The 14603-nt window shown below is 36.8% G+C and overlaps 1 protein-coding gene across 4 annotated transcripts in view; it reads left to right on the forward strand.

The window, feature by feature from the left end:
* ACYP2 (acylphosphatase 2) overlaps positions 1 to 14603 on the forward strand; it is a 327177-nt gene that overhangs the window by 151732 nt on the left and 160842 nt on the right. For all 4 annotated transcript variants that reach the window (XM_060117194.1, XM_060117196.1, XM_060117195.1 and 1 more), the window contains 2 exons: positions 6547 to 6563; positions 8356 to 8465. In XM_060117194.1, coding sequence (XP_059973177.1) covers positions 6547 to 6563; positions 8356 to 8465 — 127 coding nt within the window. The remainder of the gene's footprint in view (positions 1 to 6546; positions 6564 to 8355; positions 8466 to 14603) is intronic.

Here is a 14603-nt window from a genome sequence, read left to right on the forward strand (position 1 = left end):
GTTAATGGGCTGGACGTCCTGACACCTCTTGATACACATTCCTTCTAAGACTTTAAAATATGGGTTGTGGTTGAGGGACCCAGTAAACAACACCCCTTTTCATTATGTGAGTTATTGACAAGTAAGACAATGAATAAAGCAGAGTTTGGGGGATGTGTCTCAATCTTCAGGTAAGTAGACTTTGTAATAATCTGTACTGCAGAATTAAACACACCAACCCAGGCACCAGCAGGGCTCCCTCAACAGAACAGAAGGGATGATTCCTTTGAGTAACTAGTTCCCAGAAGGAAGAAGAGGAAGCACCTGGACTACATATGTTTCTCCTTCCAAACTTAACCATTAGATAAGTCACTGCATGTCCCCGAGGAGTTAGGAACAGGTAGAGAGTGGCCAAGAGTGTCACACTAGTGGATATTTCTCCCCGTTAAAGGAACTATCACAAGGGCAAAGAAACTTTCTCTCCCAGAAATAAGCAGTGACATCTAGAGGGAGCTCAACTATTTAGTTCTGGTTTTAGTACTTCAAGATGATCTGCAGAGCAGAGTTTTTTGGTGTGGAATGATAGGAGAAGTCAGGGATGTTGTATGGAGAGCAAATTGGGGAATGACTGTCCTTGTTCTACAGAGAGAGATAGGAAGGATGACGTCACAGTCCTGTTTCCTGCTTTCCTTTTGTGTGTGTGTGACATAAAAAAAAAAATTGAGATCTAATTCACATAATATTAAATTCACTCTTGTAACGCATTCAAACATACTAAATATACAGTGTTTTTTACTGTATTCACAATGTTTTGCAGCTTTCATCACTATCTAGTTTAGAATATTTCCATCACCCCAAAAAGAATCCCTGCCCCACAGTTCCCTTTACCAATCATTCCGCATCCCCTACTACCCCCATCCCTCAGGGATGTCGCTGCCAAGGTCTCTGTGATTTCCTTGGACTTCCCTTCATGGTTTCAAGATGGCTGCTATCGCTCCAATCATTACATTCACCCTACAGTCAGGAAGAGAGAGGGAACAAGGATGAAACTCCTGGCTGAGACAGTCCCTGTCAAAGAGCTTTCTTGAAAGCTTCAACCAGTGACTTGGCTGAACCACTTGACATGGACCACCCCTTATAAGGAAGATCGGTAAATATAGAAGAGCATGTTGCTGCCTCGAGTAAAATCAGAATTCTGTTAGAAAAGCAGAAGGGGAAAATGGATTTTGTGTAGGCAACTAACAGTGTCTGTCACAGATATTCATATATTAAATACATTTCACAGCATAGTAATTACATTTGGTAGTCTTTCCCAAGTAGTGATGCAAAAGGACATACTACAGAAAGACTGATCTCCCTGGTCTCAATCTCAAAATATTTAGTTTATAACCAAGACAACCTAAATTTCTGTTAGGTACCTATTGAATCTTTCACATATGATTTATCTCGGTCTTATTTTTTTTCCCATTTATCACTGCTTAAAGCAATGGGCAACACTTGTATTATCTACCCAATTTGTCAAGCAGTATGAACTTAGCCTAAAATTAAGTCTCTTAAACTTAAAGGACAATCCTTTAGTTATACTGTTTTAAGATCTGTTTAATAAATGTATGTGTGCCCTTACCATTCATAGTTACAAATACAGCCACCATGTCCTGCTCTAGTCTTCTATCCCAAGTCCTCTAAGTTCTTTAAGACAACCAATTTAACCATTTCTTTTTTCAGTTCTTATGGTTGTTAAGCCATTATTTATAAACAACATGCTCATATTAATATTTCCTGATTTGTCAACTTAGGCATTATGTAGTGACTTCTTGCTACCCTTTTTAATATATAGTATATTATATATAAACACACACATACACACATCAAACTATATATTATCATTTAGATAAAGCAGTAAAGTTCTGCTAGAATCAACACAGAAGTCTGATTATTCTTTCCAGCTTTGAGTACAGTAAATTTATCATCACTTTGAAATTAAACTTAAATTCTAATCAGTATGGTTGCATGTATATTTACAATGTTAATAATGAATTGCTACAGGACAGTAAAACAATTCACTTAAATATTTATCAGCTGGTTTTTCTTTCATTCATTTATTCAACAACTATGTGCCAAGCTCTGGTCTAGGTGCTGGGGACACAGTGTTGAACAAGACAGAAGAAAAAAAACCAAATACCTAGTAATATCATATGGTAATCGGTTATGCATATCCAGGAAACATATAAGGATGCAGTGCTGTTTTAGATAAATTGGTCAGGGACTATTTCTCTATGGAGATGACGTTGGTGCAGAGACATGAATGATGAGAAGGAGCCAGCAAGGAGAATATCAGGGGGGAGAGCATTTCAGACAGAGGGAATAGTAAATGCAAAGGCCATGAGGCAGAAATATGCTTGGCATGTTGAGGAACATGAAGGAGAAAATTTTGGCTGGAATGGAATGAGCAGAGAGGAGTCCTAAGAGATGAGACAGAGCATTAGAAAGGGGCCTGGAGGATGTGGTAACCAGAATGTATTTTATTTTGAGTGTGATAGGGAGCCACCAGAGGGTTTTAAGCTGGGAAAGGAAGTGATTTGATTTTACTTAAGGAAAGGAAACCACCTTGGCTGCTTTATGGAGACTAGACTGTAGGAGGGCAGAACTAGACATAGGGAAACTAGTGAAGGGGGCCATTGCTGTGGATTAGTTGAGAGATTATGATAACTTGGACTAGGGTGTAAAAACATTTTTACCCATTTTTCTAGAAACAGTTGAAACAGAATTAAACTATTTTTTAGCAAGTCTTGAAAATGAAGTTTGGGGCTACAAATAATTGGTAAAATGAGTGCAATGACATGGTTTTGAATATTTAACTATGTGTGGTATCCAAATAGGTCATGATCCTGATTTGGGGACTTGCACATGCTCTTCCATCTTTAATGTATTCCATTCTCATCATACTAATTTTTGCTCATCATTGAAGTATCAATGTCCCATTTTCAATAAGCCTGCCCTAAAATTACCCAAGACTGGGTGGGTCATTTGTTTGTCCTGTGAACTCACACTTGCATCCTGGTTTATGCATCTTTCAACTCATAATTGTTCTATGTTTTATTTATTTTTAAAGTTTTATTTATTATTCTTTTTTCCCCAGTTTTATTGAGATATAATTGCCATACAGCACTATATAAGTTTAAGGTATACAGCATGATTTGACTTACGTCATGAAATGATTATCACAATAAGTTTAGTGACTATCCATCATCTCATATAGATACAAAATAAAAGAAAAAAAAATATTTTTCCTTGTGATGAGAACTCTTATGAGTTACTCTCTTCACAACTTTCATATGTAACATAAGCATAAGTTAATTTTATTTATCATGTTGTACATCACATCCCTAGTACTTACTTATCTTATAACTGGAAGTTTGTACCTGTTGTCTTCTACATTTTAATTGCCATTTTACTTGTCTATATTCCTCACTATACTGTAAGGTCCTAGATGGCAGGACTGTCTTATTTACTCATCTCATTCTCTGCAGAATTAGACAATGAATATTTGTTAAGTGAATAATCAGAATGTCTAAAAGTGTGCTTATTTTTAAAAAATATATTTATTTATAGATTTGGTTGCACCAGGTCTTAGTTGTGGCAGGTGGGCTTCTTAGTTGCGGCATGTGGGCTCCTTAGTTGTGGCATGCGAACTCTTAGTTGCCGCATGCATGTGGGACCTAGTTCCCTGACCAGGGATTGAACCCAGACCCCCTGCATAGGGAGCGCGGAGTCTTATCCACTGCGCCACCAGGGAAGTCCCTAGTGTGCTTATTAAATATATGAGTTGCCTGATTCTTAGATTATGTCTGTGTGAAAAGAACATTTCATTAGCAGACTGGAGTAGGTAATTTCCGTAACCCTGCAATGTGTTGGATAACTCTTTTAAAAATTCCTCAAATCCTTTCACCTTAAGCAAATGGCCTTTTTGTCATCAGTAAATAGATGGTGGAAGGGCTGCTGGGAATTCATAAATGTTGAAAGGATGTCGCTCTTTACCGGGGGTGGGGTGGGGTGGAGTGGGCAGCTTGTTGTTAACCTCCCTTTCTGGCAGCTCCGATGTTTCTGGCAGCAAGTAGTAAGGGTGGAGGGAGCAACCTAAGTGACAGGCTGCCTGCTCTGCTCCAGCACCAAATCCAGTTAGAGTGCAGGACAGGGTTTTTCGTCTTTTCATTGTCCATGGTTTCTTTCAAGTAGCGCTGTTGACGCAATATTGACATGCAAGTACATGATTTATTACCAACACGAATTTGAACAGCATGAATGAGAAATGCATCAGACCTGCAGTACCCTACAAGATTGGAGTTTTCCCCTTTGAGATGCAATTCTTCACCTGAAATATAAATCCTTTTCAGACCTTTCCCAGACCTTCCTTTAAGGTGGAGCCAACCATTGATTCTAAACTTTAACAGGCATAAAAATCACCTGGAGAGCATGTTCAAATTGGATTCCTAGATGCAACCTGCAGAGTTTCTGCTTCTTTAGTCCTGGGGAGGAGCTTGACAATTTGATTTTCTAAAAACCTCTCAGGTGATGCTGGTGCCTCTGGTTCATGGACCGGTCTGAATAGGAAAGAGCTGGACCATATGTTTCCAATTTCTGTTTACTTCAGTTGAATGTACTTTCTTTTCTTAATGCTAACATCATTTGGGGCTGTTCACTGTTGAGAAACTCAGAGGGGAATATGCACAATAGGCCTGGACCCAAACCTTCAACTCTGCTTAGTCAATGTCTTCTGGGATCCCCTCACTCCAGGAAAAAATGACTGCACACTTCACAGTTCTGCCTGTTTTGTCTCTTCTACGTGGTCTGGTTAACCTGAAGTTTCTCTTGAATTTTCTGCCCATTCCTTTTATATCTACTGACTCGTGTCTTTCCCTCCATCTATATAACAGATTACCCTTCTGGTTCTTCTTCACATCAATACTCCCCACTCATCCTTCCCTCACATTTATAGGTATCTTTTTTTTTTTTTTTTTTTTTTTTTTTTTTTTTTTTTTTTTGCGGTACGCGGGCCTCTCACTGTTGTGGCCTCTCCCGTTGCGGAGCACAGGCTCAGCAGCCATGGCTCACGGGCCTAGCCGCTCCACGGCACGTGGGATCTTCCTGGACCAGGGCACGAACCCGTGTCCCCTGCATCGGCAGGCGGACTCTCAACCACTGAGCCACCAGGGAAACCCCTAGAGGTATCTTTTAAAATATTTTTTATAGCCCCATAAGAATTTCATTGTGATACTATCCTGTCTTTGTTGCTCCACTACTCTTTTTTTCTTCGTATTCATTTGGTACCACAATACACTACCCTCAGGAAACAAATGATACTCCTTGTTATTATAAATCCGCTTACAAAACTACATAAAATTACCCAAGCCACTCATCTTGTCTTCTGTGTCCTCTTAACCAGGCTCAATTGCTGTTTGGAGAAGCAATATCTTTTGACCTCTCTGAGATTGATTTGATCTATCCCCTGTGATTTGCCTATTTTTTTTCTAATTTTTAAAAATTCAGGTATAATTTACATTCAGTAATATTCACCCTTTTTAGTATACAATTCAATGAGTTTTGATAAATGCATACAGTCATGTAACCGCCACCACTACCAGCACACTGAGACATAAAACAGTCCAGTCACCCCACAAGTTTCCCTCGTGCTCCTTTTCAGCACCCCACTCCTTCCCACTCCCGCCCTTGGCAATCACAGATCAGTTTCCTGTCCCTGTAGTTTTGCCTTTTCCAGAATGTGGAATTAAAATAGAAATGTTTTATTACATTTAAACTTGAATTTAGTCCTTGTATTTAAAGAAGACATTCTATTAATTAATTTATTTATTTATTTATGTTTGGCTGCGTTGGATCTTCTTTGCTGCACATGGGCTTTCTATAGTTGCGGCGAGCGGGGGCTACTCTTCGTTGCAGTGTGCGGGCTTCTCATTGCCATGGCTTCTCTTGTTGCGGAGCATGGGCTATAGGCGCATGGGCTTCAGTAGTTGTGGCACGTGGGGTTCAGTAGTTGTTGCTCATGGACTCTAGAGTACAGGCTCAGTAGTTGTGGTGCACAGGCTTAGTTGCTCCGTGGCAAGTGGGATCTTTCCAGATCAGGGCTCGAACCCGTGTCCCCTGCATTGGCAGGTAGATTCTTAACCACTGTGCCACCAGGGAAGGCCCTAAAGAAGACATTCTAAAAGCTGAGGGTGGGTAAGTTTTATGCCAGCACACTCAACTGTTCTTGTAGTAATTATTTTGTTTTATTTAGCATTTTAAAATAGAAGGAATATGCAGTTTGGCGTTTCATTATACTTTGGTTTCAGAATATTATTCTTTTTCTCCAAAAATAACCTTCCTTTTCTCTTTTTGTTTTAAAAGAAAAGAATTTTTAAAAAAACACTTTCTGAATACATTCAGATATTAAAGGTTTTGTTCATTTCATTTACTTACTATTTAATAAACTAGATGAAAGCTAAGTCAGGAAATATATAATTTTTTAAAGGTAGACAACCTGACATTTCTTTTCATCTTTCTCTTATACAGGTGTTTGCTTCAGAATGGTAAGTCACCAATCTGTTTATTATTTTTTGCCATCTCCCTCCCACCCCCACTGTTATTTAGTCACAGAGACAGAGCAGTTATCTACTTAGTGCTGATCTATTGCTAATTTCCTGTCCTTGACAGTGAATGAAGAAATATTTGTATTTCTTTCAAGTTACTGGTTGAGATTTTTATTAAGGATGTCTTTTAAAAGTAGCCTATTAAAAACATTACAGCCTTCCTAGTTTTCCGTTAATATTTCTATGAACTTCGAAAGTACCTCTCTTGGGGTGATCCAATTAAACATTTTGATTAGGTATATTTAATACACAGTGTGGGGTCTTCCACTTGTTCTGGATGGAAGAATCTCTCCACTCAAGGGTACATATCTTGAATTGCAAAATGAGAAAAGCCCATTGTTACATAAGGAATTGGTTCCTAGGTTTTTAAAGTTAAAACCCCTTGCTGCCTTTTAGATATTTATTTATTTATTTATTTTTATTTTTTTATTTATTTTTTTTTTTTCTTTTTGCGGTATGTGGGCCTCTCACTGTTGTGGCCTCTCCCGTTGCGGAGCACAGGCTCTGGATGCGCAGGCCCAGCGGCCATGGCTCACGGGCCCAGCCGCTCCGCGGCATATGGGATCCTCCCAGACCGGGGCACGAACCCGTATCCCCTGCATCGGCAGGCGGACTCTTAACCACTTGCGCCACCAGGGAGGCCCTAGATATTTATTTTTAAATATTTATTTATTTTTAAATATTTATTTATTTTAAAATAATTTTAAAATATCTATTTTTAAAATATAATACTCCTTTCCTAAAAGTTAAACGTGGTATGTATTCTCACCTACTGTTTGAGCTGGGAATCACTAGCTAGGTCTCTGTTCCTAACCTCTAAGGGTTCTAACAGGTTCCCACAAGTCAAGTCTCTGCCTTTTGAGATAGTTGCATCCCCTGGAGTTCAGATTGTCTCCTTTTTCATTATTATCTATGAAGGCATGACATTTTCAGAACCCAGCCCTTCCAGCAATCCTAGCTGTAATCATCTTGGTTTGTGCTGCTTCATTTAGTTGGGGACATGGAGTGTAGAGCTCTTGGTCACCCTGGCCTCCAAACAGGAGAAGAGCAGGTTTCTAAAAAATGCTGGTATTCTGGCTCCACAAGAATTTTAGTGTGATGTAGTTAAAGTAATACAAAATAAAAATGTTTCTAGGTTTGCATGTGCTGGTAGCATAATTGAATTTGGAATCAGGAAAAGGAATTTTAAAAAACTATTACGAATAATAGGAGAAATAAATTTACTCATAGGCAATTATAACAATTGCGTGGCAAGTCCAGAGTCAACAGAGAACATTGGAATCTTTTAATCCAATACTTTATGTTGATCATAACTGGATATTTTTGCTCAGTGATTAAGAATCTTGGAGTGATCATCATTTGAAACCCCGATTGACAGTGTAATTTAGCATTAGCTGGTTGTGAGGGCAAAGCAACTGAGTTTTATGGATTCCAAAACACATCATGGAAATTGTTTTCTGAAATAATTCCCACCATCAGTTTATTTTCTCATAACATGCTTGTCTTTACTGAATGTGGAATTTAGCACACACACAAAAAAATACCATTTAAATGAAAGTTTTTGTAAATATAGGTATTACTATAGGCCGGCTACACAATCTTTCACATAGACTATATTTTAAAGTAATCAGCTTTTTTGTGACCATACCTTTTTGAATGTTAGAATCAAGTATGTTGTAAATTCAGACCTTTGATGATGGACTTCGTCTCTCTTGTTTTCTCCTGAAACCAGTACGCCGAAGATGAGGCAAGGAAAATAGGGGTGGTTGGCTGGGTGAAGAATACCAGCAAAGGCACTGTGACAGGCCAAGTGCAAGGCCCTGAAGATAAAGTCAATTCCATGTAAGTAATAAGACTAATAACACACTCATGCAACTTATGAACTTATTTCAATGTTTGGTTGTACAATAAGAATAGAATTGATGGACCAAATTTAGTTTGTAGATTATCACTAAACCAACATGCTTTTAGGCAGACCAGCAAAGAAATTTTCAGAGTTGAGAGTGGAATTTCTACGTCTAGGAATGGATTTCCCACTTGGGCAGGCCCTCAGAAAGAGCAATAGCATCACTCTCCAATCTGTATGAAATGTGTTCTGTTCAGTCTCCTCTAATATGAGGGAAACATCCAGGGTCAAGTATTTCTCATCTGAAGTGCTTGTGACAGAAGCATAGTGCTTTAGGATGGTTCTTGAAGTTCTTAAAGAGCCTGCAGGGCAAAAAGTTGCCATTTCCTTTGTATTGTTTAAGTATCTTATTTATCTAATTGTAATTTTATTTTTACTGTCAATGAAAGTGTGTTTGATGAGCTGTATAGTTATGGTAATATGAGTCCTTGCAGTGCAAAGGAGATCAGATTCAGTTATAGGGAAAAAAGTGCTTTGTGTACACAGTGTCATTTTCAAAGATGTTATCTTTTCAGCTTCCTAACTGCCACTGCTCTCTGTAGTCAATAAAAATTGCTCCTATTTATCGAGCATTTGCAACATGTTAGGTAATGTGCTAAGCACTTTATATGGATTATCTCATTTAATCTTCACAACATGTCTTACGAGGTAGCTACTCGTTAATGCCCAATTTATTTTATTTGCAGTTTATCTTTGTTTTCTTTACTTAATGTTTTCAGATTTCAAGAGCAATACTTTTTTACTTGTTGTAATAAGTGAAGTAATAAAATGTAGAGAGGTATAAAAGCAAAGTTAGTAATCGGCCCCTCCTTTCTACTTCCTTCCCCTTTATGTAAACTGAGCCAGTGGCTTTGTGAATCCTATCCAAAGCTTTCTTTTTCACTTAAAAATACTTAATTGTATGTTTAAAATTAGGGTTTTGCGTGCTTTTACTGAAATAGAATACTTCATGCATATTTTTCTGTAATAGTAATTTTTACTTTATGGACATTCAACAATCAAGAAACATACAAGTACCAATTCCTTATTTTTTTCTAATTTCTTTATGTATAGGTACATATTTGCATTTGTGTATAAACCATACCCCAACTTGAAGAGTGGGGTCCAAAATTCAATTTCATAAAATGTGGGGTAACAGTTAGTGGAAAAATTATATTTTTCAGTAGGATGGTCACAGAATGCACAAATGAGAGGACTGTGAGCAACTTATACAGAACTAATAGTTCAATGGATGAGAAAATGCCAGATGACTATGATATAGTTTGAGAATGGGGACCACATGGAGGATGGACGCTCATGCCATCATGTTATACCCTAATCCATGTTGTAGCAAGTTTTTGATTAATTTCCTTAATATAATCATATCATACATTCTGCCCATTTTTCCTTTCCAACGACTGCACACCCTTCTTCCCTGCCATGCTGCCAGTCATCTGTGTTAGCAACCTGTGTGTGTTTCCTTCCATGTTTGTCTCCATGTTTGCCTTTACATAACACACACACACACAATCAGGTGCACATATATTTGGGGGTTTTGTTCAATGTTTGCTTTTTAAAAATGGGATTGTGGTGTATGCACCTCTCTGCATCTCACTTTTATTTTATTTTATATAAATTTATTTATTTATTTATTTTTGGCTGTGTTGGGTCTTCGTTGCTGCGAGCAGGCTTTCCCTAGGCTGCTTTCACTGTGGCAAGCGGGGGCTACTCTTTGTTGCGGTGCATGGTCTTCTCATTGCGGTGGCTTCTCTTGCTGTGGAGCACGGGTTCTAGGCACGTGCGCTCTGTAGTTGTGGCTTGCAGGCTTAGTTGCTCTGCGGCATGTGGGATCTTCCCAAACCAGGACTCGAACCCGTGTCCCCTGCATTGGCAGGCAGATTCTTAACCACTGCACCACCAGGGAAGTCCCTGCATCTCATTTTATCATTCAAAGATACATCCAGGAAAATCCCTCCAAGTTAAATAGTGTAACACTAATTCATTCTTTTTAATGGCTGCTTAATATTCTACAGTATAGATGTACCATCATTTATTACCTTATTGCTGGGAACTCATTTTGTTACTTTTTTTTTTTCCCGCAATAAGAGCAATGATGCAATAAACATTTTATTGGTGATTTTATTTTTATGAGATAGATTTCTAGGAGTGTGATTTGTTGGTTGAAGTGTCTTGCGTACTTTTAATTTAAAAATATTTGCCTGCTTTTCAGAACAGCTGTAAACAATTACATTTTTTTCTATTCATCCTGTTGGCAATTGGTACTGTTGCACTCTCATTTTTCTTTTATCTGATTTGGTGTAGAGTGATATATTATTTTTTTTACTGTAGTTTGCATTTCTCTAATTGATAGTTAGTTGGAGCATCTTCATGCTATGTGGATTTGTTCTCATGGATTCCCTTTTCACATCCTTTACCAATTTTCTCACTGGATTGCTTGTCTCTTGCCAATTTTTAACAGCACTTTGTATACTGGTGATGACTACTAACTCATTATCTGTTATCTCTTTTCCAAGTATTCCCCAAATCTATCATTTGCCTATTAGTTTTGTTTATGGTAGCTTTTGCAACATAAATTGTTTTTCATTTTTATAAACTTAGATATGGCTATCTTTTCTTTCTGGTTAAAAAACAGATTGTGTGTTGTTTCCTAGCTTTCCTTCTAACTTTTTGATGCTTTATTTATTACATTAGGCATCTATGCCATCTGGAATTTGTTTCTTATTTATAATATGAGATTGGAGACTATTTTCTACCAGATGGATAACAAGTTGTGCCAGCACCATTTATTAAATAGTCACTCTTTCCCCATTGAATTGAGATACATTTTTGTCACATATTAAAATCTCATATAAACTGGATTTTATTTCTGGTTTTTCTGTTCTGGTCCACTGATTGATATATCTATTACTATACTAATACTCCATATTGATTTAATTACAGTGGCTTTATAGTATATTTTCTTTCATTTTTCTTTTTCATTCACTTTTTTGCTTTCTTGGGCATTTATTTTCTCTCTAAACTTTAAGATAATTTTATCTATTTAATTGGAATAATATTTGTTTTTTTAAACTTCCCTAATTGTCTTACAAATATATTTTTTAAAAAAAGAAAACTTTCTTTTTTAAAACAGTTTTAGAGTTACAGAAGAATTGTGACGATAGTACAGAGGGTTTCCATATACTCCTCACCCTTTCCCCATTAACATTTTACATTAGTATGATACATATGTTACAATTAATGAACCAGTATTGATGCACTGGGTATTAAGTAAAGTCCATAGTTTATTCAGATTTCCTCAGCTTTTACCTAATGTCTCTTTTCTCTTTTAGTAGCCCATATTTTACTTGCTTTTTAATTGCACATTTTTTATGACAAAAGAGAATTGTTATTAAATCTTTCCATCTAAGAATATGGATATCTTTTCATTTGTTCAGATTTTAAAATTTATCCTTCAATGTGATTTTCTAGTTGTCACCATCTAAGTTTTGTGCTTTTCTTGCAGAGTTTATGCCTCAGTATTTGCCTTAGTCAGTTTGGCTTCAGTAACAAAGCACCGAATAGACTGGGTGGTTTATAAACAACAGAAATTCTCAGAGTTATGGAGGATGGAAGTGCAAGATCAGGGTGCAAGCATGGTCAGGTTCTGGTGAGGACCCTCTTCTGGGTTGCGGACTGTTGACTTCTCATTTTATTCTCCCATGGCACAGAGAGCTAGTTAGCTCTCTGGCCTGTTCTTATAAGGACACTAATCTCATTCATGAGAGTTCTATCCTCATGACCTAATGACCTCTCAAACACCCCACCTCCAAATACCATCACATTGGAGATGAAGCATCAAGCTATAAATTTGGGGAGGACCCAAATATTCATTCCATAACAATATTTTATTGCTTTTTTTCACAATTATGTATGGAATATTTTTCCCATTTTTGTTTCTGGGTATTTATGCTAGAATAAGGAAAGCCTAATGATGTTTGTATATTTATCTTATATCATAGAGTTACCTTATCAAATATTCTCATTAATTGTACTAGATTTGATTGTTTTTTTTTTTTTGTAAACTATAGTCTATTAGATTTCCTAAGTATACAATTCTGTAGTTAGCCGAAATAGTGTATCTTTTATCCAGTGTTTATTTCATTTGCTAGACCTCCTCACAGCAATGTTGAATAGTAATAGCCATAGCAAGCATTCCTATCTGGTCTCTGATTTTATTTGAAATGGCTTTATTTTTTCACCATGATGATGAAGAATGATGTTTGCTGTTGATTTTTGGTAAATAAACTTCATTACATTGAATTTCACTCTTGCATTCCTTGAATTAAGCTCTGGTTGGTCACAGTGTATTATTCTCTTGAGTCATTGCTGAATACTGCTTCCCAATGTTTTATTTAGAAATTTTGCATCTGTACTTATAAGTGAGATTATGGTTTCCTTTTTTTGGGGGGGGAGGGGTGTTACTGTATCAGGTTTTGGTGTTAAAAGTTCTGCTGGTTCATGAAATGTATTAGGAAGTTTCCCTTTTCATTCATTCTGGAATAATTTAAATAATACTAGGATTACTGTTCTTAGGTTAGCTGAAATAAGTTATGAAATCACTTGGTCCTGGTGCTTTCTTAATGATAGGCCTTTAATCACCTTTCCAATCTGGTCTATTGTAATTGGTGTATTTGGGTTTGCCACTTGTTCCCAGATTCATTTATATTTTGCTAGGAAATTATCCAATTCTTTTTTGAAATTATCCACTTGTCCTAGGGTTTCAAATTTGTGGTTATAGATTTTATAGTTTTTAAAATCTCTTCTGTATCTGTGTTTATATCTCCTTTGAAAATTCCTAATCTTATATAGTTTTATTCTCTCCTCATTTTTCCTTAATCAGTCTTGGAAGAAATTTATCTATTTTATTGGTATATCTTAAAAATCAGCTTTTGGATTTATTGATCATTTCTACTTTTTTGGTTTTCCATTTCCTTAATTTCAACTTTTATCTTTATTAATTCCCTCTTTTTTATTTCTTTGCTGCTTGGTCTCTAAGTCTTCAACATGAGTGGTAGTTGCCTTTAATTTTAGTCTTTTTACATTAAAGATGGTAATTTGGCATTTACCCTAAACACATCTTTTGAGTTGTTCCATAGGTTTTGGTAAAAAGTCTTCTTTTCATTGCTTTCTGGAGAGTTTGTATTTTCATGTTTTATTTGCTCTTTGAGCAAATATCCAATGGTATTCTGTGTATGTGTTTTTTAAGCTTCCAGTGGTTATGCTTTTTTAGTCACCTTTTATTTCTTATTTCTATTTTTATTTGATGATGATCAGAGAATGGGGTCTAGAAGATCTCTACTTTGAAAAAATTGTTAAACCCTTCCGATGACATGATTTATTTTGGATAGATCAATTAGGATGGGTGATCCAATTAGGATGCTTTAGGTTGCAAGAAATAGAATATCTGTTAAAAGTAGCTTAATGAAGGGGCTGAATTTTCTCACTTTCCAAAAAACTGGGGCAGGTAGTTCCAGGGTTGGTGCGGTTGCTCCATTATATTAGGCTTCTGGGATCAGTTTCTCTGACTTTCTATCTGTTCTGCTTGCCTGCAAGTCCTTCACACCCTCACAGGATCAATTCAAAGCAGGAAGAATGTGAGAGTTTTTCCCTTCTCTTGTAAGAGAGGAAATTCTTAAAAGACCCTGGCAGATTGCTCTACAGGTTCCACTGGACAGAGCAAGGTCTCAAGCCTATGCCCTGGCTTCAAGTGATACTAGGGAAGTATCTGGCATTTTTAGCTTTCCTTCTAACAAGTGGGATTTGGCATCAAGAAGGAAGAGAGAGAGAGGAGAGAGGAATGGCTGTTAGGGAGACACCCAATGATGTTTGCTGTCAAAGAGACCTGAAAGGAACATATGTTCTCTTTCTGAGGCATATGAGATTTCATATCTATCTACCTATCTGTCTATCTATCTATCTATCTACCTATCTGTCTTTGAATGTGTTGATTATATTATTCCATTCCAGTATTTTTTGACAACTAAATCCATTTAATTATGAAAGAGGTGTATTTTGTTTTTGTTTTTCGGGTTATT

This window comes from Mesoplodon densirostris, chromosome 14, assembly GCF_025265405.1.
Source record: "Mesoplodon densirostris isolate mMesDen1 chromosome 14, mMesDen1 primary haplotype, whole genome shotgun sequence".
NCBI classification, from domain to species: Eukaryota; Metazoa; Chordata; class Mammalia; order Artiodactyla; family Ziphiidae; genus Mesoplodon; species Mesoplodon densirostris.